The sequence below is a fragment of the Diceros bicornis genome, chromosome 25 (assembly GCF_020826845.1).
Source record: "Diceros bicornis minor isolate mBicDic1 chromosome 25, mDicBic1.mat.cur, whole genome shotgun sequence".
NCBI classification, from domain to species: domain Eukaryota; kingdom Metazoa; phylum Chordata; class Mammalia; order Perissodactyla; family Rhinocerotidae; genus Diceros; species Diceros bicornis.
This window is the reverse complement of record NC_080764.1, coordinates 10,083,132-10,105,301: the sequence shown is the minus strand read 5'-3', so window position 1 is coordinate 10,105,301 and position 22,170 is coordinate 10,083,132. Positions and strand designations below refer to the sequence as shown.

Sequence of the window (22,170 nt, the reverse complement as noted above, 5' to 3'; positions counted from 1 at the left end):
ATAATATTCTCTTCCCTGCCCAAGTTCTGAACCAGCGGAGATTCAGGATGAAGAAGTAAGGCAGGTGGAGATCGAAATTTCACTTTTGTTACTAATAAAGTTGCCGTAAGAGAACTGGCTCATCTCTAAGGGCAAGCCAGCTTCCTAATACTGAACTCTGGGACTTAACAGGTTTATTCACTCAGCAACACTAGTCTGGGATAGACCTGCCTCCCAGAAGAAGGAAGGAGCAGAGCAGAATAGGAGAGAAGAGCCCCAAGGAGAGAAGGGGCTGGACTGTAAGCCCGGTTTCCTCTTTGAGACTCACTGATTAGGCAAGTCATGTCACCCCTGATGGCATGAGTCAGGGATATGATAAGGCCAGGAAGCGTAAACAAATTGACATTGCCCCACATGGAAGGAAGCATCAAGAGTAGGCAAGAAGTTTTCCTCCCCTAACACTCACCAGCTTTTGTCTCTTGGTGCATTGATCTTAGGCAGTAAATCTAGGTCAGCTGGGGTGTGCCTGTCCCCTTTAGGGAGAGGTGGTCTCAGGACAGTCCTACTTCCACTTTCATGAGAACAGTCCCCCACTATCAACCACTGTTCTCTCGGGTATTCTCTAGGGATCATTGGTGGGCAAAATAGATTTTGTCCCCAGAAGATTCTAAAATGCATCAGAACAGTATATAAATTATATAAACTCCAAGGCTAAACAAAATCATTTCAGCACTGTCTTCACAGCTACCAAATTCAGAAAGTAAGCCTACCTCCAGCCCAAGAGCAGTATTTCTGATAAAATTATGTTCCCAGAAGGCAGTACTTAATCTTGCCAAAGACTGTAGCAGACACACATTGGTATCTGAGGAAGGGAGGCTGGGCGAGGTCCTCTTGGTTTCAGCCTCACCAAGATATCCAGTTAGTCCATGCCAATGTCCAGAGTCTATGACTTGGACACTTCCACCCAATTTGGAAAAATCTGCCAAAAGGAAGTTAAATTTGGAACTGTGCTTTTACTATATCTGGAAAAGACTCAACCAATGCACACTGTCTCCTCATTTTTTATTTTTTTATTTTTTGTGAGGAAGATCACCCCTGTGCTAACATCTGCCAATCCTCCTCTTTTTTTTTTTTGCTGAGGAAGACTGGCCCTGGGCTAACATCCATGCCCCTCTTCCTCCACTTTATATGGGATGCCGCCACAGCATGGCTTGACAAGCGATGTGTCAGTGCGCGCCCGGGATCCGAACCGGCAAACCCCGGGCCACCGCAGCGGAGCGCATGCACTTAACCACTTGCACCACTGGGCCGGTCCCTGTCTTCCCTTTTAAAGATTAGTATTTGAAATATCACCTCGTTTTTGCAAAATTTAGGTATTTATAGTAGTGGCAGCCCCCATTACCAGATTCCCTCCCTTCTCCTATAAGATTCCTGCCTCCCTACCTACCTTCCTGCCTTCTTTCCTCCCTTCCTTCTATGAAGTATAGTGAGAAAGCTCTTAATTTCCATTTCTCCTTTGAATTGCCTATGTAAGCCTAGCACAAACAATGTAAACATAGAACTCCACTAGTTTTGTAGCACATGTGCTGTTTCAAATTCAGCTGCCTTGCAGCTTGCATGCAGCAAATAATTGTTCCACTTGCTGATATCTAAAAGGCCTGTATAAAGAAAGTCTCTTTTCCCTAAATTCTAATCTTTGCTTTAGCCATGCCTGCTTAGGAAAAGCTGTGCTTGAATAATTCAAGGTCAGGCAGCAGTAGCCTTCTGTACTTTGAAGCCACCCAAGCCTGCTAAATGCCCTATTCCCTTTGCTGAGGCCAGCGCGGCTGGCATTTGCTTACTAGGCCAGAGGGGCCAGTGTATGCTGAAGCCACTCGCACAGCTGACATTTAAATGAGCTTTCAGTACCACCACCACCACCATCACCACAACCGACTGTGGCTTGTTTCTTTGCTGAGGCCAGCAGAGCCCCCAAGCCTTTGCTAAAGCTTATGTGCCTGGTGCATGCAGCCTTGTCTCTATAGAAACAGCCACTCACCCGAAGACAAAGTTGCCATAACTACAGTCACCACTAAGGTCAAAATACAGTGTGGCCCATGGTTTATAAACTGCTAATTTGGCCGTAATAGTTAATAGCCAGTGTACAACTGTAAAAACTCATGTGGCCTAATGTAAACCTCTGCAAGGTCAAAGCACTTTGCCCCTTCACTAAAGACCAAGGCCTAAAGTCTTGGCCCCAGCAGAAGCCTCAGAAATTCCGCATATACTTTACTCCCCAAATTTTACTTCATGTCTGTTTATCAAGACTATAGTCTCATTCATCATATGTTACGGTCTTTGAGAGACCCAGTAAATAGCATTCTTTTTCCCTTGGCTGAGTTCTATACCAATTGAGAAATAAGATAAAAGAGTAGGGCATTTGGGAGACTAAAATATCTTTATTACTAATAAAGCTATATTGGAGAGTGTAGCTTACATTTACAGGCAAGTGAACTTCTTAACACTGAACCTCAGAATTCAACAGACTTACCTAGTCACAAGCCAGCCCTGGTATCTAGTAGTTAAGATTCGGTGCTTTCACCACCGTGGCCCAGGTTCGTTTCCCAGTCAGGGAACCACACCACCCGTCTGTCAGTTGTCATACTGTGGTGGCTGCATGTTGCTCGGATGCTGAAAGCTATGCCACTGGTATTTCAAAAACCAACAGGGTCACCCATGGTGGACAGGTTTCAGCAGAGCCCACAGACTAGGAAGCAGGACCTGGCCACTCACTTCCAAAAAAATTGGCCATGAAAACCCTGTGAATAGCAGCAGAGCATTGTCTGATATAGTGCCGGAGGATGAGAGGATGGTGCAAAAAGACCTGACAGAAAAAAAAACAAAAGACCTGACGGTTCCACTCTGCTGTACTCAGGGTCACTAGAAGTTGGAATTGACTCGAAGGCACTAATAACAACAGACCTAGTCACAAGTGATTGTGATGAGCCTGCATTTATGGGTACAGGAGCAGAGGAGAATGCATGCTCCCTGGGGACAGCTGGCTTCCAAAAGGAAGAGTCTAGAGAAGGGGCAGAGCTCAGATACAATAGATTGGCATACCAAATCTTTCTCGATATGTTATTGAGTTTTTCCAGTGCTATCAATTTAAGTTTCATAGAAAGAGCAATTCTGTTTTTGCACAACTGTCATAAACAGGTGAGAGGCAAAACCAACTAGAGAAGGCCTGTTTCACTTGCTGTGAGTATCAATCATATGTTTTACAGAGGGAATGGGCAATATCAGTTCATCTGGAGTGAGTGAGTGATTAAGAGAGCTTCCACCGTACCAATTCTACATTTCACATCATAGAAATACACATTGGTCCCCAAAAAACATTATTAGATGAACACAGTAGATGTTTTGATATCCCCTTCCTACCCAACAGATGAGGAAACAGATTCCTGGAAGTGACTTCTTGGCCTCAGGTCTTGTGGCTGGTTATTGAGAAGCCTGCATCAGAACCGGATCACCAGGCCCAAGCTGCTGCATTCATCAAGAGAGTTCTCTGCATACAAAAATGATACACTATAGCTATAAAGCATCTTTTTAGCTTTTATATTTTGTAGTTGTAAGCCTTTTAAAGTATTTGAAAGGTTTTAAAATATTCATACCTGTATTATAATGGAGATTTATTTTGTGTCAGTTTGAGTAATTATTCCTCAATAATTACATATTTAATAAATTAATTTAAATGTTGCATAAACTTGTAGTAGTTTCTTTTTGGCACATTTTAATTCATAGAATGTTAACAAACTTTTATTTGAGTGTTTTTTTTTTTTGGGCGGGGTAAGATTAGCCGTGAGCTAACACCTGTCACCAATCCCCCTCTTTTTTTGCTGAGGCAGATTGGCCCGGGGCTGACATCCGTGCCCATCTTCCTCCACTTTATATGGGACACTGCTACAGCATGGCTTTGATAAGTGGTGCGTAGGTCCATGCCCAGGATCCGAACCTGTGAACCCTGGGCCGCCGAAGCAAACTGCGAGAACTTAACCACTATGCCACCGGGATGGCCCCTTATTTGAGTCATTTTATACTTAGAGCAAGAATTACTACTTTTTATTGTCTTGCTCTGTGAATAGCCTATTCTCTTATAAAAATAAACTGACAGTTTAGTAAGCAAATTTTCTTAAAATAAAAAAAGTGCGATCACCCATTAGAATGCACCTTAATTTCAGTTATGAAATACCAAGAACGTTGAACATAAATTATAAACCCAAGAAACCTAGTCAATTCCAATAGGAATTATGGAAGATTTTCATTATCACCTGTGCCAAAATTAAAAGGAGAAAGAAATCTAGAACTGTTTAATACCCCAATGTCTTAAACCTTTTCTAACTATCCTCCTCCCCTAACGTGGGGAAAACTCCCTCCATCCTTCTCTCCATCCTTCTTTCTTACCTGAGATGCGTGTATGTATACGTGTACACACACACACACACACACACACACACACACACACAACTAAGTTACTTAAGTTCCTTGCTTCACAGTATCCATGGTCTCGGTGACAGAATTTTAATCTAAATCTTTGAAAAAACAAATTTTCATACTGAATTCCTTACATATTTTTTTTCTTACCTCTTTTAGGCAGTATTTGTGTGTTTCTGCAGAGTTTTGCACAGTCTGTTCCCATGCAAACCAATGAGGGAGAAGTATCGGAAGACAGCAGTTCCAAGGTCAGTCAATTACTAAAGGTGCAAACAGTTTGAGTAGAAATTAAACAACAGAGGCAATGGACAAGTCGAGTGGGTGTTTTGTTTTAGGTGAATTTAGAAATTAAGTTGTTTTAAATTAGAAGCTAACCAAAGATTGAGAAGATTTTTTTCTTCTCAATATCCTTTTTTGTTACGCTACATGACAAATTTAAAACAAATTTTACTGAACTTTATGATTCATTTTTAGAATACTGGCACTTTGTCTTTTGAAGTTTTATTATGCAAGTTATACATACTTATTTTAAAAATTAAAACAAATCAGAAGTACATAAGCTAAAAAGTAAAAACCTGTCCCTTATTCCTGCTGCACAGAGGCGTCACTGATCATTTTTTAGACATTTTTCTGTTATAGACTTTTAAATGGTAATTTGTTTGATGTGGTTTTTCAAGCTAAAACTTGAAGGAATGTTATCATTGTCAAACCCTATATATAAATAGTTATCTATGTGTTTATCTATCTCTTTATCTGGCTCTGTGTCATGAATCTCCGTGGCTCTTTCTCTCCTGGTCATATGAGACCCTCAGTATCACCCTCACGTCCCTCCTTCTCCTTTCAAAATTGTCTCTAATCCTTCCTTGAGGCTCTGAGGGTGTCTCACACGGTGTCTCGGACAGTCCCCAGCACCTGCAGCATTGTCTGCTGCCCTGAATCCACCTGAGGGGGGACCTTTGCTGCTGCCACTACTCCTGGTACTCTCTGGGGAAAGCTTATTCCTTCACCAGAGCAAAAGTGGAGAGGTGTCAAAATGTCACCGGGAACCTCCAAGGCATCAGCTAAGTGGAAGAAGCCAGGCACAAAAGGTCACATATTGTATGATTCCATTTATATGAAATATGCAGAATAGATAAATCCATAGAGACGAAACAGAGACTGCTGGTTGTCAGGGATTGTTTGAGGGGAAGGGGGAATGAGAAGTGCCTACTTAATGGGTGTGGGGTTTCTGTTTGGGGTGATGAAAATGTTTTGGAACTTGATAGAAGTGGTGGTTGTACAACATTGTAAATATGCTAAATGTCACTGAATTGTTCATCTTAAAATGGTTACTTTTATGTATGTGAATTTAACATCAATAAATTATTGTTTTAAAAAAAGGAAAAAAATGCCATTGGGTTCCCATAAGACCAGTCCTTGCTGCCCATTGGCCTCATGCACTGCTTCACTGAGTTTTAGAGAGGCTGCACCTTCTCTGTTCCATTGCACTTTGTGGGCTAGGCTTCAGAGAACCACTGCTTGTGCCCTGAGTCCCGAGTCCCTCGTGGAAATGGCTCCTTCAGCTTCTTTTTGAATCTCTCCTCTCTACAGTCCATGAGTGGAGGGACAGATGTCATCCTGTCCTCTGGGTTTTTTTTCCCCCAACTCACCAGATGTCTTCCTTATTTCTGTAACCAAAGCAGAAGACTGTAGACTTTCATCAGTCTAGATCATCTAGATCCTGAATCTCATTTAGGGTTAGTCAGAATCTGTGAGATATGCACACACTCTAGGACTCTCCCCTAAACATACACAGAGACACACACACCTAGGACACCCAAGATGCACAGACCCCAGGATTTCCGAGGTTCATATAGACCCTTCCCCAAGATCCTAATTTATTAATTTTTAAGGAAATATAATCTTAAGGAAGACTGGATTCTTGGATCTTCTGGCTAGTACATTCCCTCCCTGGACAGGTAAGTTGCAATTGGAAGATTACTTGACAAGCATGTAATTAGACCAACATAGTATATCTCATTGTACCATAAACTCAGTTTCTACCTTCTTTCTGGAAAAAAGAAAACCAGCTTTCTTGATTTTTTAATTACTGAATAGTTTATCAGTTTAGAATCAATTAAACTAAAGAATGAAAGAATGTTCTTTTTATACTTGCAATAAGTAGAAATTAGATTATAACTTTAACTTCATCAGTATTAGTTTATGTTTTTATGGGTTTTTTTCTTTCCTATGCTTCTCTTTGTTTTACTGTTATTATATTTGGAATGATTTGATGTTAGTGCAGGAATTTATCATAGCGCTATGGTAACACAATTTGTGGCTGCCTGTTAACAAAAAGAAGTCAGCAAAGATAGCTGGTTTTGAGGGAAAATGGGGAATTTTCTACAAAACATAGTGATTTTGAGCTAAATCCATTTTTTTCCAATAAATAATTCTTGAGCACATATTATCAGGGGATAGAACAATGAACCAAAAAGACATGGTTCTTACTCTCAAGGTGGTTACATTTGAGTGGGAATAACAAATATATATAAAGAGAATAATTATGGATTATGGTCAGTACTATGAATAAAATAATGTAATATAGGGTGACTGGGAGAACAAGCTTAGGTTAGTCAAGGAAGGCCTCTCTTAGAAGGTGACATTTCAGCTGAGAGCTAACGGATGAGGAGCCAGCTATGTTAAGAGCTACAAGAACAGTGTTCTAGATGGAGGAAACAGCTTGAGAAGCACTTGGGCTCTGCCAAGAACGTCAGAAGTCCCATGTGGAGTGGTAATAGGAGGTTAGAGAGGGAGGCAGAGACCTTGCAAGGACTTGAAGGCCATGGTGAGAAATGTGAGTTTATTCTCTGTACACTGGGAAGCCATTGAAGGCTGTTAAGTTGGGGAGTAACATGATATGATTTGTGTTTTTAAAAGATCACTGGCTGCTGTATGGGGAATGGATTGGAGAGAGGCAAGAGGAGAAGCAGACCAGTGAGAAGGCATACGTGTAGTCATTCAGGTGAGAGAGAAGACAGTGGACTGGATTAGTGTAGTGGCACTGGAAGTGGAGGACAGACAGACGAGGCGTATTTTAGAGGTAAAGCTGATGTGACTTGAGGATGAACTGGATCATCATTGTGCATCACAGAAATCAAGGGATGAATTTCAAGAAAAAGGTACAGTGAGTATTGTCAGATGCTGCCAAGAAACCAAGGAGGTTGGTAATTGAGAAAGGCATCTGGAGGCCGGCCCCGTGGCTTAGCAGTTAGGTGCACGCACTCTGCTGCTGGTGGTGTGGGTTCGGATCCCGGGCGCGCACCGACACACCACTTCTCCGGCCATGCTGAGGCCGCATCCCCCGTACAGCAGCTAGAAGGATGTGCAGCTATGACATACAACTATCTACTGGGGCTTTGGGGGGAAAATAAATAAATAAATAAAATTAAATTAAAAAAAAGGCATCTGGATTTGTTTTTTTAAGAACTAATTAAAGAGAAGGGGCGCAAAACTTTCTGGGGAGGTGGAGATTTCTATGTCTGGTAGGGGTATGGATTACACAGGTATCTGTCAAAATTATGCTGCTATAATTTACAATAACAATAAAAATTACAATTTTTCAGGTACATTTTACCTGAAAAAACTGTAAAATAATAATAATCGAATAGGGTTGGAGAATGGATGGAAGTATAGATGAAACAAGAATGATAGAATGTTGACAACTGTTGAAGCTTGGTGATGGGTACGTAGGGATTCATTTGTATTTACTTTGCACATGCTTGAAATTTTCCATGATAAGAAAGTTTTAAAAAGTAACTTATTAATGGTGCTCAAGAGTGCCATTTCATTAGAGTAGGAGAGTCAGAAACCAAATTTTAGAGGTAAAAAGGAAATTAAATGGTAAAAATGTAAAAGTTGTGGCTATAGTCTACCACCCAATTTTGGGAAGGTTGAAAGTAAATGGAGGAGAGAACAGCAGCGAGAAGGAGGCATTAGTTCAAGTGGAAGAGGCCCTGTATGTTTGAGAAAAGAGGGAAGAAATGAGTGGAGGAAGGCAAAGTGCATTTGTGGGAAGGGTTCGTCAGATTTGGGAGCTTGAAGCAACCTGGAGATCAATGAGGCTGGTCCCCTCGTGCTGCAGTAGTGCCTGTGCTCAGGCTGAATCCTGCTCTTCTGACTCCTGTCTGGTGGTGGAGAGGTATTTGGAGGAGGAAAGAAAGTGGGGTTCAGCTTTTCTTCACGTGGCCTCTGAAATAGAAGTCATTGTTATCTGAGAGTTTAGTGCACGATTGAGGATTCTAAGAGTTTAGGTTTTCTGTTAAGGGGAAAAGTTGGGAATGGCAGTTGTAGAGAAGGTGCTTAGAATAGTTAATAAATGAATATAAGGATCAATGCAGTTTTAAAAATTACCCACATAAGTGTTGTGCAAGTAGAAATCAGGGATGCTTATGATTGGACAGGATTGGTAAAGGAAATGTTCTTGGAGAATGTGAATTCTGATGTTCCTCTTGAAGAAGTGCTCTCTGAAACTATGCCACATCTTCCATAGCTCTTTCTTGGAGAGCGGTGTTTAAGTTCGGAGATGGACTAGGGATTATATATTCTTCAAGAGTTGAGAGATGAATTTAGGAAGGCTTCATTTCTCTGCTAGAAAGATAAAAAGCAGAAGATGGCTTCTAAAAGATTGCTGTAGATTGGCCATAGATAATTCTTTAATTAGGCACAAGTGTTCTTTCCATTTTTTCTTGCTTATTTTTTTACTTCCTTTCCTCTCTCCCTCTTTCCCTTCATCTCATTAATTCAGTAAATATTTACTGAGCATCTGCTCTGTGCCAGAACTGTGCCAGGTACTGACACACACAGTTGCCTCAGTGAACTGTGATTTTCTTTGTTTTGATTCTTGGAGCTCCAAGAATTTTAAGTAGAAGCAAGAAAAAAGAATGTTAAATTTCACATTAGTTTAGGACTAGCTTTTTTCCCCTGCATGGTCACTAGAATGCAATTTTATATGACCTAATCACTTTCTCAAAGAGAGTTCTGCTATTTTACTGAAAGCTTCTATTGTAAATACTGAAGGAAGACAAGTTGACAGAGTTATTATTAATGTAAAACTTCAGAAGCCCCTGAATATATCCTTCGGAGGCAGTGACTATTCCTTATATTTTTCCCAAGGACTACTTCAGGGTTTATTTAATTTCCCTGCTATGTATGTGAGAGAGGAAATTGAATAGAACTAACACAATTACCCATGAATCTGTCTTATTGTTCCACTTTCAGAAGTTAAATATGAAAATTACGTTCCGTAAAAGGTCTTTGATGGCATATCAAGAAATCCACAGGCAAGGGTATGTACTTCATTGGCCTGATTTCCTTAGAAAGAGACTCGTGACCTAATTTAGTATTTATGTTGTCACATTGATCTGAAAACAGATACTATTTTTTCTGTCATATGTGGCTTTGACTCACTGAATGCAGTGATCAGCTTTTTTTGGTGCCTGGTCTAGCTATATTACAAGGGAGGTTTCAGTTCTAGTGTGGATTTACTGATGTGTCTTGGACCACAGCTATTTATTTACGTTGTCCCTTCTCTTTTAAAAATCTTTTTAATTGAAATATTATAAAAATAATACACCTTTATAGTCATTCAGTTAATTATTTAATTCAACAAACACTTATGGGCCACCTACTATGTGCTGCTGTCCTAAGTATGGCATGCAAAGTTACATGAGGCATGGTCTCTGCACATTGGGAACTTTTAGGCTAGTTGAGGGAGGTAAGTGCACCGTAAGGGCTATGATAGTGGTAATAACCGTGCCTTGGGAGCTAAGTCAAAGCAATGAATTCTTTCTGGAAGGAAGCTCTGCAATGGAGAGGGTAACACTTGAGTTGGGTTTTGTTGAAAAAATAAGGGTTTTTTTTGTTTATTTTTATCGTTTGGTTGATGAGTAGGTGGGTGGGGATGGGAAGGGCATTATAGGCAGAATGGACCATATTTAACTGGTAAAGTATAACAGGAGGTGGTGAAAAGGTTTGAGTGTGTTTTAGATATCTTGCCATATATTAAACCACACCAAAACTTAATAGTTTTTTTTTTATTTGTGAGGAAGATCAGCCCTGAGCTAACATCTGCCAGTCCTCCTCTTTTTGCTGAGGAAGAGTGGCCCTGAGCTAACATCATGCCCATCTTCCTCCACTTTATGTGGGACGCCGCCACAGCATGGCCTGACAAGTGGTGCATTGGTGCACGCCCGGGATCCAAACCGGCGAGCCCCGGGCTGCCGCAGCGGAGCGCACACAGTTAACCGCTTGCGCCACCAGGCCAGCCCCCAAAACTCAGTGGTTTAAAACCACCATCACAGCCTCTTGGGCAGAAGAATTCCAAATAATTTATGTAGATACTCCACCCTCAAGGATGTGGATGAAGCATAACTCCCTACTCCTTCAGTGTGGCTTCACACGGTGGAGAAACCTGACACACTGTCTCAGGCAGGTGATCAAAGTCAACATCAACAGTGATTAAGTCATGTTTATAGTATGTGTGCTTGGTGTGATGTGATGAAATGGCACTTCACCTTGGTGGTCTTTTTCACGAAAACCCATTACCCCACTCTAATCACGAGAAAAACATCAGGCAGATCTCAATAGAGGGGCATCATACAAAATACCTGACCGGTACTCCTCAAAATTGTCAAGGAAAATGGGAAATGTCTGAGAAACTGTCACAGCCAAAAGAAGCCTAAGGAGACCTGATGACTAAATGTAATGGGATATCCTGGATGGGATCCTGGAATAGAATAAGGACATTAGGTAAAAACTAAGGAAATCTGAATAAAGTATGGATTTTACCTAATAATAATGTATCAGTATTGGTTCATTAACTGTGACAAATGTATTAAGGTAAGATGTTAATAGGGGAAGCTGGGTTCAGAGTACATTGGGAACACTATCTTCCTAATTTTTCTGTTAATCTAAACCTATTCTAAAAAATAAAGGTTTTATACATTAAAAAAAAAAAAACACACCGCCACAACTTTTTATTATCTCATGATTCTGTGGTTCGCTGGGCTCAGTAGGGCAGTTCTTCTGCTCCAAAGTGGTGTCGGCAAGGGCTGTAGTCATCTGGAGGCCCAACTGGCCAGAAAGGTTCAAAATGGCTCACTCACATGGCTGGTGGTCAGTGTGGGCTGTCAGTTGGGAGCTCAGCTTGAGGCTGTTGACCCAAACATCAAGGCTCTCCTCCGTATGACCTCTCGACATGGCGTGGGTTTCTCACCGCATGGCGACTGACGCCAGCGTTCCAAGCACGCAGAAGCTGCAGACATCTTTAGGCTCAGCCTCAGAAGTCACACAGCTTTACTTCCTCTGCATTCTGTTGAATTAAAGCAAGTCACAGGGCCACCCCAGATTCAAGGGGAGGAGAAACAGATTTTACCTCTCAGTGGTAGGACTGGCAGAAAATTTAGAGTCATCTTTAATCCACCACACAGTGATTACAGCGTTGAGCACCAGGTTGAAGAGGAGGTAATGGTGGAGACCAGATTATCTTAGGCTAAGAAGTTTCAAGAATAGGCAACAGATTTCTAAAACATGGGAGTGAGATGTGCGTTTTACTTTATGATTTGCTCTCTTATGATAACTGGTGTTGATGTAGAGGATAGACTAGAATATCTGCCTCTTGAACGCTCAAATTCTCTAAGGAAAGAGAATCTGATTGGCCCAACCCCGCCTGTGGACTGATTTCCATTGAGTCTTGAGTTCTCAGAGAAGGATAATAGGAACCATAGATGAAGAAGTAGATCCCAGAGAAGAACATGTGAATTGGGAGGCAAAACCCAGCATTCCCGGGACAGCCTTCAATCAACGCTGATGTAATCTTCCATTATATTTCTAATGAGGATGGATTAGAATTCTTAGTTTCAATTCCACAGCTATTTCTCACTTTAAATTTAGTGTAATTTAGGTTGATAGTCTAAATGAGTTGGTGTTGGCTTACTAGTAGAGATTCTGCAGTTATAGTCTTGGAATGTTTATTTTTTAAGTGATAGCTAAGCAAATATAGTAAAAATTATAAAACTGAGCAGTTGGATGTTTGTGATCTTATTCTCTGTTCTTTTTTTTTTTGTATATTTAAGCATTTTCTAATAAAACAACAAAAGTAAATGAGCTCCAGGGTTTAAAAATTATAGCTATAGATTTAAGTGCCTGTATATCTCTATTAATTACTACAAATAAAAAATATTTATTGAATCAGGAAGCCAACAGTTTAGCTGTAATATTCTCTTTATTGTTATCAAAGGTAATAAGTAAACTTAGTCTTTGTCTACAAAGAATAAAGTGATCTGTTGATTGGCTGTACATTAAAGAGAGTTAAACAAGATGATTTAGACAAAGTCTTTTGCTTCTTTAAGTTTAAGATATCTCTACCTTAGACTGAATCTGATTTATCAAATTATAGCAAGATTTCATCGATTTTGGTATTTTAAGAGCAGACTGTGAAAGAAACCATGCGGGATAGGTATTTTTCCCATTTGTTTACATAGCTGGCAAACAACATAATTTGGATTGGATTCCAGGTGTGTCTGACTCCAAAGGCCATGCTAAGTTTAGTACTCCATCCTGAAGAAGTTATATGGCAGAGTAATCAACTGTTCACTTATATCGGAGAAACTTCTTAGAAAAGTCATCTGGGTGTAGAAGAATGCATATGAGGGGTGAGAGTGCTTTGTGCATATTCAGAGTCATACACTTCTCTTGAGAAGAGATGTTGGAGCATTGGGATGTGTGTGTGTGACTGTGGGAGATGAGGTTAGAGACAGAATCCCGTGCAGGCAATAGGGAGCTATTGAAGGAGAGAAACCTGGTCTGGTATGTGTTTTAGAGAGATCACTGTGGCAGCACTGCACAGAACTCATTACCAACAGGATTTAAAATGGAGGCAGGGAGACCAGTTAGGAGTCTCTTCAAGAGGATTGAGGAAGGCTTAGAATCAGACCATAACAGTGGGTCTGAAGAGGAGAGGACCAACAGGGGAAATGGTCAGGAGGAATGGGATGGGGGCACTGGGAGACAAGTCTGGAGTGTTTAGTTTGAAACAGAGGATTAAATGATAGCATGTAATCTAGGAGAGAGAGCAAGGGTGGTTGTAGCTGTTGTTACTGTTGCTATTGTTTTTAAGTAAGTATGTATGGAGGGTTTGGATTTTGAAACATTGAGGCACCTTCAGGCACCCCAGGAGAAGATACTCAGTAGGCATTTTGGAAACTCAGAAGAGAGAGTGAAAGAGAGGACAAGGTTTATATTTGGGAGTTTTCAGCATGTAGGAATAGATGGGACCTGGGAAATGAGAAAAGGCCCAAGTGTAGAACTGTAGAAACTACTTAAGGCTATGTCAAACTTTAGTATGCATAAGAATTACCTTAGATATTTTTCTTATCTCTTCTTTTTTTAATAGCTTTATTAAGGTATGTTTCATACACCATAAAATTTATCCATTTAAAGCATACAGTTCAATTTTTTTTAGTATACAGTCATGTGTGGCTTAACAACAGGGATACTTCTGAGAAATACATTGTTAGGCGATGTTGTCGTTGTGCGAACATCATGGCGTGCACTTACACAAACCTAGATGGTATAGCCTACTACAAACCCAGGCTATATGGTACTAATCTTATGGGACCACCATCATATATGCAGTCCGTCGTTGACTGAAATGTCGTTATGCGGCACATGACTGTATTCACAGAGTTGTATAACCATCCCCACATCTAATTTAGGAACATTTTCACTACTCCAAAAGGAAACCCTGTACCATTCCTTTCCCTCCTGGCCTGAGGCAACCACTAAGCTATATGAATAGAATTGCCTATTCTGGATATTTCATATAAATAGAATCATACCTTTGATAACAATAAGGAGAATATGTGTTCTTTGTGTGTGAGATTTCTTTCACTTAGCATAATGTTTTCAAGGTTCATCTATGTTGTAGCATGTATCAGGACATCATTCCTTTTTATGGCTGAATACTATCCCATTGTATGGATATTCCACATTTTGTTTATCGACGTCATCAGTTGATGGACATTTGGGTTGTTTCCACTTTTTGGCTATTACGAATAATACTGCTATGAACGTTCATGTGTAAGTGTTTGTGTGGACATAGGCTGTCATTTCTCTTGGGTGAACAACCAAGAGTGGAGTTGCTGGATCATGTGTTAACTCTGTTTTACTTTTTGAGGAACTGCCAAACTGTTTTCTAAATGGCTGCACTATTTTATATTCCCACCAGAAATGTATGAGGGTTCTAATTTGTCCACATACTTGCCAACTTTTTATTGTATGTATTTTTCATTCTAGCCATTCTAGTGGATATGAAGTGCTATCTCATTGTAGTTTTGATTTGTACCTTGCATGTTTTTTTAAATGAAGGTAAAAGACAAATAAAAAATGATAATAAAATGAAGGTGACCAGGCCCCACCCTGGACTTACTAAAACAGAATCTCAAGAGTTGGGACCTTGGGATCTGTATTTTTTACAAGCACCCCAGGTGATTCCTGTGCCAGTGGTAGGCAGACCACAGCTGAACTAAGGGACACTCAGAGGAGGAAGAACCAGTGAATTGTTAAAAGTCTCTCTGAGAGGTGAGACACATAGGAACTTCGGAGTCAGGTTACATCTGGGGAGGGGGGAAATGGATTGGGTTTGGAATGGGCCACACAGGGAGCCTCAACTCTAACCCTTACCTGTATTTTCTTTTAAAAAGAGAGAGAGAAATCTGAAGCAAATATGTTAAATCTGGGTGATGGTTACATGGATATGTTTGTTCTTTTATTCTCTGTACTTTTTTCTTTATCTTAAAAAATTTCCCTAACTTATAAAAATCGAAGATTCTGTTTTTGTTGAAGGAAAATCCTTGTGGCTTCAACACAATTTGTTCTTGTTTCTGCTGTATAGAATAAGGAAGAATAAAAATTGCCCTTTATTCTATAAACCACTCTGTCAAATATGTGAAGACAGTTCTCATATCTTTCTTTAAAAACTGAGTAGGTGGTCCAGGACTGGGATAGTCATTCTCCAGTTATCAGGGACTCAGACTTCTATTTTGTTCTTCCATCTTCAATATGTTGCTTCCGTCTTGTGCTCTAAAGTGATTGCTCCAGCCCCAACCATCATGTCTATATTCCGTCTAGCAAAAAAGGAGACAACTTGACGCTTTCCTTGAAAGACTATGTGGACGTTGTACATTCCACTGTGCTTATATCTCTTTGACCATAATCACATGGCCACAGCAAGCTTCAAGGGATGTTAGAATATGTGTTAGGTAAAATTTGTAGGTTCTATTGCTAAGGAGGAAGTGCTTCTTTGTCTCAGAGTCACCCACATTATCCAATGCACTGCTATTGTACTGGTTTTACATCCTATAGTTGTACAATCGATTCTTTTGAACTTAAAGTATACGACTTCAGAATTAAAAAAGAAGTTTTTCAAAAGACTAATGTAATTCAGTAAGGGAAAGGAAGATCTTTTCAGTTAGTGGTGCTGGAGCAACCAGATAACCATATGGAAATATGTGAACCATGATCCCTGTATCACATACCATACGTAAAACCTAATTTGAGATGGATCATAGACCTGAATGTGAGGGCTAAAACTGCAAAGCTTTAGAAGACAACAGAAGAGATGTCTTTATGACGTTAGGTAGATTTGAAAAAGCACTAACCATAAAAGAGAATAGTTGTTCAGTTGAATTTTATTAAAAAATTTTAAACTTCTGCTCATATGCTGGCACCATTAAGAATGTGGAAAAGCTACAGACTGGGAGAAAACACTTGCAATACATTTATCTAATAAAGGTTGATATCTAGACTGAATAAACAATTCCTAAAAATCAGTAAGGAAAGGTCAAACAACTCAAATAAAAATCTGAACAAAAGACATAAATAGGCATTTCACAAGATAAGATGTCCAAATGGTCATGAGAATAGAATATTCATCATTATTATTCGTGAGGGAAATGCAAATTAAAACTATAATGTGATACCACAGTTCAAAAGACTAACAATACCAAGTATTGGCAAGTATGTGGAGCAACTGGAACTCTCATACATTGCTGGAAAGAGTGTAAAATGGTACAACTACTTTAGAAACTGTTTCTCAAATCTCTAATAAAGTTAAACATATGCCTGTCCTATAACCCAGACTTTCCGCTTCTAGGTGTAAACCCAATAGAAATAACAGCATTTGTTCACAAAAAGACTTATATGAGAATATCCGTGGTAGCTTTAATTATAACAGCTCCAAACCAGATGTAGCCCAACTATCCATCAATAGGTGAATTAATAAACAAATTATAGTATGTTTGTTCAATGAAATACTACTAAGTTTAAAAACTGAACTTTTGATGCACGTAACAACATGGGTGAATCTCAAAAACATTATATTGAATGAAAAAAGACAGAAACAAAAGTGTACATCCTGCCAGATTCTAATTATATGAAAGTTCATGAACATGTAAAACTCATCTGTGGTGATAGAATAGTTACCTGAGGAGGGTGTGAGTGTATTCAAGGGAAGGAGCATATGGAAGTTTTCTGGGGAGATGGAAATGTGCTGTCTTAATCTACATGTTGGTTACATGGGTGCAACTATACCTAAATTTCACTGAGCTCTACACTTAAGGTTTGTGTATTTTTCTGATTATGAATTATACCTCAATTAAAAAAAAAAAAATTTTCAGGAGCTTCCACCCTTCTCCTTAATCTACTGAGACCATTTTGAATATTGATTCTGTCGTCCAATATATTAGCCCTCCTTCTCAGCTTTATATTTCAGGAAATATATATGCTTCCTTTTTAAACTACCTACAGTACCTGGAATGGAGGGGATGGTTGGAAGGTATAACATTTATAAAATCAATAGGATTTAGCAATTAATCTGATATGGAAGAAAAGGAAAAGGAGAAATCAAGGATGACATCAAGATTTCAAGCTAAGTGACTGGGAGGACGGGGTGCTATGGTCAGAAATAGGAAACATAAGAGAAGAAACAGGTTTGGGGAAAAATACGATGAATTTTGTATCCAACAGAGTTTGAGATGCCAGCATATTATCCGCGTGGCAATGTCTGTCAGCCAGGTGAAAATATGGGGCTAGAGACAGGATAAGTCAGGGCTGGAAATATAGAATTAGGAATCACTCAAATTTAATAGTTGAAACTGTGAGATTAGATGAAATTGCTGTGGCAGGATGTGAAGAGAGAGTCTCAAGGACAGAAGCTAGAGAAATAAATGTTTAGAGAGTAGTAGGGGGAAAGAGAAGCAGACATTAGCAAATTAGAGAGTCAGCACGTATTTATCTAACGTCTTCTTGTGCCAGGTTTATAATAAGTAAGACATTCAAAGTCACTTCCTCAAGGAGTTTGTATTCTTGGTAGGGGGAGACAGACAACAAAACATGTAAATAAGTGATGCTTTCAGGTAGTGACAGGTGTTATGCTAGAGAGTGACTGAGTGTGGAAGCTGTTTTAATTGAGATGGTCAGAGATCTCTTCAAAGAGATGGCCCTTGAGCTGATGCCTAAATCGTGTGAAGGAAGCTTTCATGAAACAATATGAGAGCAAAGCTTTCTAAGTCAAAGGAGCAAATTCAGAGGCCCTAAGACTGGGTGAGAGAGAAGAAAAGAAATGGAGAGTGTAGTCCAGTAAAGGCAGAGGAGGTTTTCAAAAGGGTGGAGATGGCTCCTATGTCAAATGTCACTTAGAGGATAAGGAGAAATAGGGACCCAGAAAGGATATTCCACTTAGTAATAGAAAGTCATTAAGTATTGAAAGCAGGATACAGGAGTCAAAATATAATGGTGTACACCTGGAAGTTATATAATGTTATAAAATAATGTGATCTCAATAAAAATAATAATAAAAAAAATTGAAAGCAAGGACTGAAACAGATATTTGCACATTCATGTTCATAGCAGCATTATTCACAATGGCCAAGAGATAAAAACAACCCAGTGTCCATCAACAGAAGAATGAATAAACAAAATGTGATATATCCATACAAAGGAATATTATTCAGCCTTGAAAAGGAAGGAAACTCTGACACATGCTACAACATTGATAACCTTGAAGACATTATGCTAAGTGAAATAAGCTAGACACAAAAAGACAAATACTGTATTATTCTACTTCTATGAGATACCTGGAGTAGTCAAATTCATAGAAACAGAAAGTAGAATGGTGGTTGCCAGGGACTGAAGCGAGAGAGGAATGGAGACTTGTCGTTTAATGCGTATAGATTTTCAGTTTGGGAAGGTGAAAAAAGTTCTGGAGATGGATGGTGGTGATGCTTGCACAACAGTGTGAATGTACCTAATACTACTGAACTGTACACTTAAAAATGGTTAAAATGGTGAATTTTATGTTATGTGTTTTACCACAATTTTTTTAAAAAGTCATTGGGACTTCAGCTTCTGAGCAAGATGGAGTATCAGAGACAGGATTTGCCCTCCCACTGGAAATAACAATTTAAAGGTAGAGAAAATATATTTGAAACAATGGTTTTCAAGACATTTGACATCAGGTAGTGAAGGACAGTGATCACTGAGAAATGGAAAACAAATAAGGTGAGTGCTCTGACTACCCCAGCATACTGGCTTGAGAGAGCTTCCAGCCTGCAGTGCAGGGAAGGGGAGCCCAGGCAAAGCCCAGGGGACCCTCTCAGTGGAGGCAACATTGCTGAGAGTGTGGGGAGACTAAGGCAGCTAGAGTTTGCAGGACAGAGTACTAGAGAGAAGAGAGCTGCACAGAGAGAGAACTCTGGAGATCTGTGGAGTGTTCGCCTTGAGTTTTCAGCAGAGTACTTTTTGGCACATGCATATGAGGAGACTACTCAAGGCTGGGGCAGGAGGAGGACCCACCCAAGAGAATCAGAGGGAACAGTGTCTAGCACTCAAACAGTGCCAGTAATAGTTCATGTTTCTGCAGGCTGGAAACCGCATAATTCATGGAGCATTAGGTAGAGCACTCAGTAGTAGTACTAGTAGAGTTCTGGCTCGGTAGTGGGGAATAAATACCCCTAACTAAACACTGCTCTGGTCTGGCTTAACAAATCCTAAAAGCAAGGCCCGAAAGGAACAAACTATTTCAAAGTAATTTAACTGCATCCCAGAACAAAGCTCAAAAATATTTATAGGAATGCAAAAATATTCAGCACCCAGCAAAGTAAAATTCACAGTGTCTGTTATCCAAGCAACGATTTTCAGGCATTTAAAAAGCAGGAAAATACAAACATAATGAGGAGAAAAATCAATCAATTGAAACCAACTTACGATTGACACAGATGTTAGAATTAGCAGACAAGAATATTAAAACACTGAATTGTAACTATATATCAGATGTTCAAAAAGTCAAACAGAAACTTGGAAGATATTAAAAAACAAAACAAAACACCCAAATCAAATTTCTAGAGTTGAGAACTATAATGTTTGAGCTGAAAAATATAATGGATGGGATTAGCAGCAGATTAGACATTGCAGAATAAAAGATTAGTGAATTTAAAGACATACCAATAGACACTCCCAACAGAGAAAAAAAGAGTGAAAAAAGCAAAAAGTGAAAAGAGCATCAGTGTGTTGTGGATGACTTTAGGCAGCCTAATATACATGTAATTGGAGTCTCTGAAGAAGAGGGAGGGAGGCAGAAAAATATCTAAGAAATAATTTCCCCAAATTTTTCAAATTTGATAAAAACTGTAAACTCACAGATCCAAAAAGCTCAATGTGCCTGAAGCACAAGAAAAACTGAGAAAACCATGCCAAAACACATCATAATCAAATTACTCAAAACCATTGAAAGGGAAAATCTTAAAATCAGAGGAAAAAAGATATACTATTAACAGAGGAACAAAGATAAGAATTTCTCATTGGAAACAATGCAAACAAGAAGACAGTGGAGCAACATCTTTAAAGCACTGAAAGAAAAAAACCGTTAACCTTGAATTCTATAAGCAGCAAAAATTTCTTTCAAAATTGAAGGCTAAAAAAGGACTGTTCCAGACATACAAAAACTGAAGTAATTCATCACCAGCATACCCTTTCTATAAGGAATGTTAAAGGGAGAGGGAAAATGATGCCAGATGGAAATATGAATCTACACAGTGGAATGAAGAGCTCAGGAAATGGAAACTACATGGGTAAATATATGACTTTTTTTCTATTATTTAAATCTCTTTAAAAGAGAATTGATTGTTTGAACAAAAATAAAACAAATGCATTGTGGGTTTATAACATTTATATCTGTATAATGTACAGTTGGAGGGGGGAAATGGAAAAATGTTATTTTAAGGTTCTTATATGTTTCACTTGAAGAGAAGGAAATACTTCCTAACTCATTCTGTGAGGCTGGCATTACTCAGATACCAAAACCAGATAAAGACATTGCAAGAAAGGAAAACTACAGATCAGTGTCTCTCATGAGCATAGATACACAAATTCTAAACATAATTTTAGCATATTGAATCCAACAATATATAAAAAGGGTAATACATGACCATGTGGGGCTTATCCCAGGAATGCAGCATTGGTTTAACATTCAAAAGTCAGTCAATGTAATTCATTATATTAACAAACTAAAAAAGAAAAACTATATGATGAACTAAACGGATGCAGAAAAACCATTTGACAAATGCCACATCCATTCTTGATAAAAACTCTCAGCAAAGTAGGAATAGAAAGGAACTACTCAACCTGATAAGGGCTTTTATGAAAATCCTACAGTTAACATTAAACTTAAGACTGAATGCTTTACTCCTAAGATGAAGAGCAAAAGAAAAGATATCTGCTGTCACTACTACTATTCAGCATTATACTGGAAGTTCTAGCCAAGGTAATAAGGCAAGAAAAAGAAAGAAAGAAAAAAGCCTTCCAGATTAGAAAGGAATTTAAACCATCTTTATTAGCAGCCCACATAATTGTCTATGTAGAAAATCTGATGGAATCTACAAAAAAAAGCTACTAAAACTAATCAACGAGTTTAATAAGTTGTAGGGTACAAGGTCAATAAAAAAAAAATCAGTTGTATTTCTATATACTAGTTGAGTGTGTTTTCCAACACCACAAGCAGTTCTCCAGTTCTAAGCGGACACTGGGTGTCCTACAGATTTGACTCAATTCCGACACCATCCACCTGCAGGTAGAGTCAGATCCCACAGGTTAAGGGCTCAGTCTCATAAGATTGCCCCTACTTCAGATACCAATAGCAAGTCCAGGTTGTTACCTGTGCTTCTGACCAACTGGCTATAAATCGGAGGTTCCCACAACCCTCTCCTCGGGTTCTATTAATTTGCTGTAGGGGCACACAGAACTCAGAGAAATATTTACTCACATTTACCAGTTTATTATAAAGGATATTAATAAAAGATATAGAAGAACAGCCAGATGAAGAGGTACATAGGGCAAGGTCCAGAAGGGTCTGGAGTGCAAGAGCTTCTGTTTCCACGGAACTAGAGTGGTCCCCCCCACCCCCCGCATGTGGATGCGTTCACTAACCAGGAATCTCATCAAAGCTCCTTGTTCGAGAGTTTTATAGAGCTTAATTTGCAGCCTGCACCCATTTCCCCTTCCTAGGGGTCGGTGGGTGGGGCTGAAGGTTCCAACCTTCTAGTCACTTGGTCTTTTTGGTGACCAGCCCCCTCCTAAAGCTATCTAGGGGCCCCACTGTAAATCAGCTCATTAGTATAAACTCAGGTG

General features: G+C 39.4%; 1 protein-coding gene across 4 annotated transcripts in view; it reads left to right on the top strand.

The window, feature by feature from the left end:
- The window catches only part of TNRC6B (trinucleotide repeat containing adaptor 6B), a 175,447-nt gene that overhangs the window by 2,843 nt on the left and 150,434 nt on the right, over positions 1 to 22,170 (top strand). For all 4 annotated transcript variants that reach the window (XM_058568303.1, XM_058568306.1, XM_058568305.1 and 1 more), the window contains exon 2: positions 4,609 to 4,697. In XM_058568303.1, coding sequence (XP_058424286.1) covers positions 4,653 to 4,697 — 45 coding nt within the window. In that variant the 5' untranslated portion in view covers positions 4,609 to 4,652. The remainder of the gene's footprint in view (positions 1 to 4,608; positions 4,698 to 22,170) is intronic.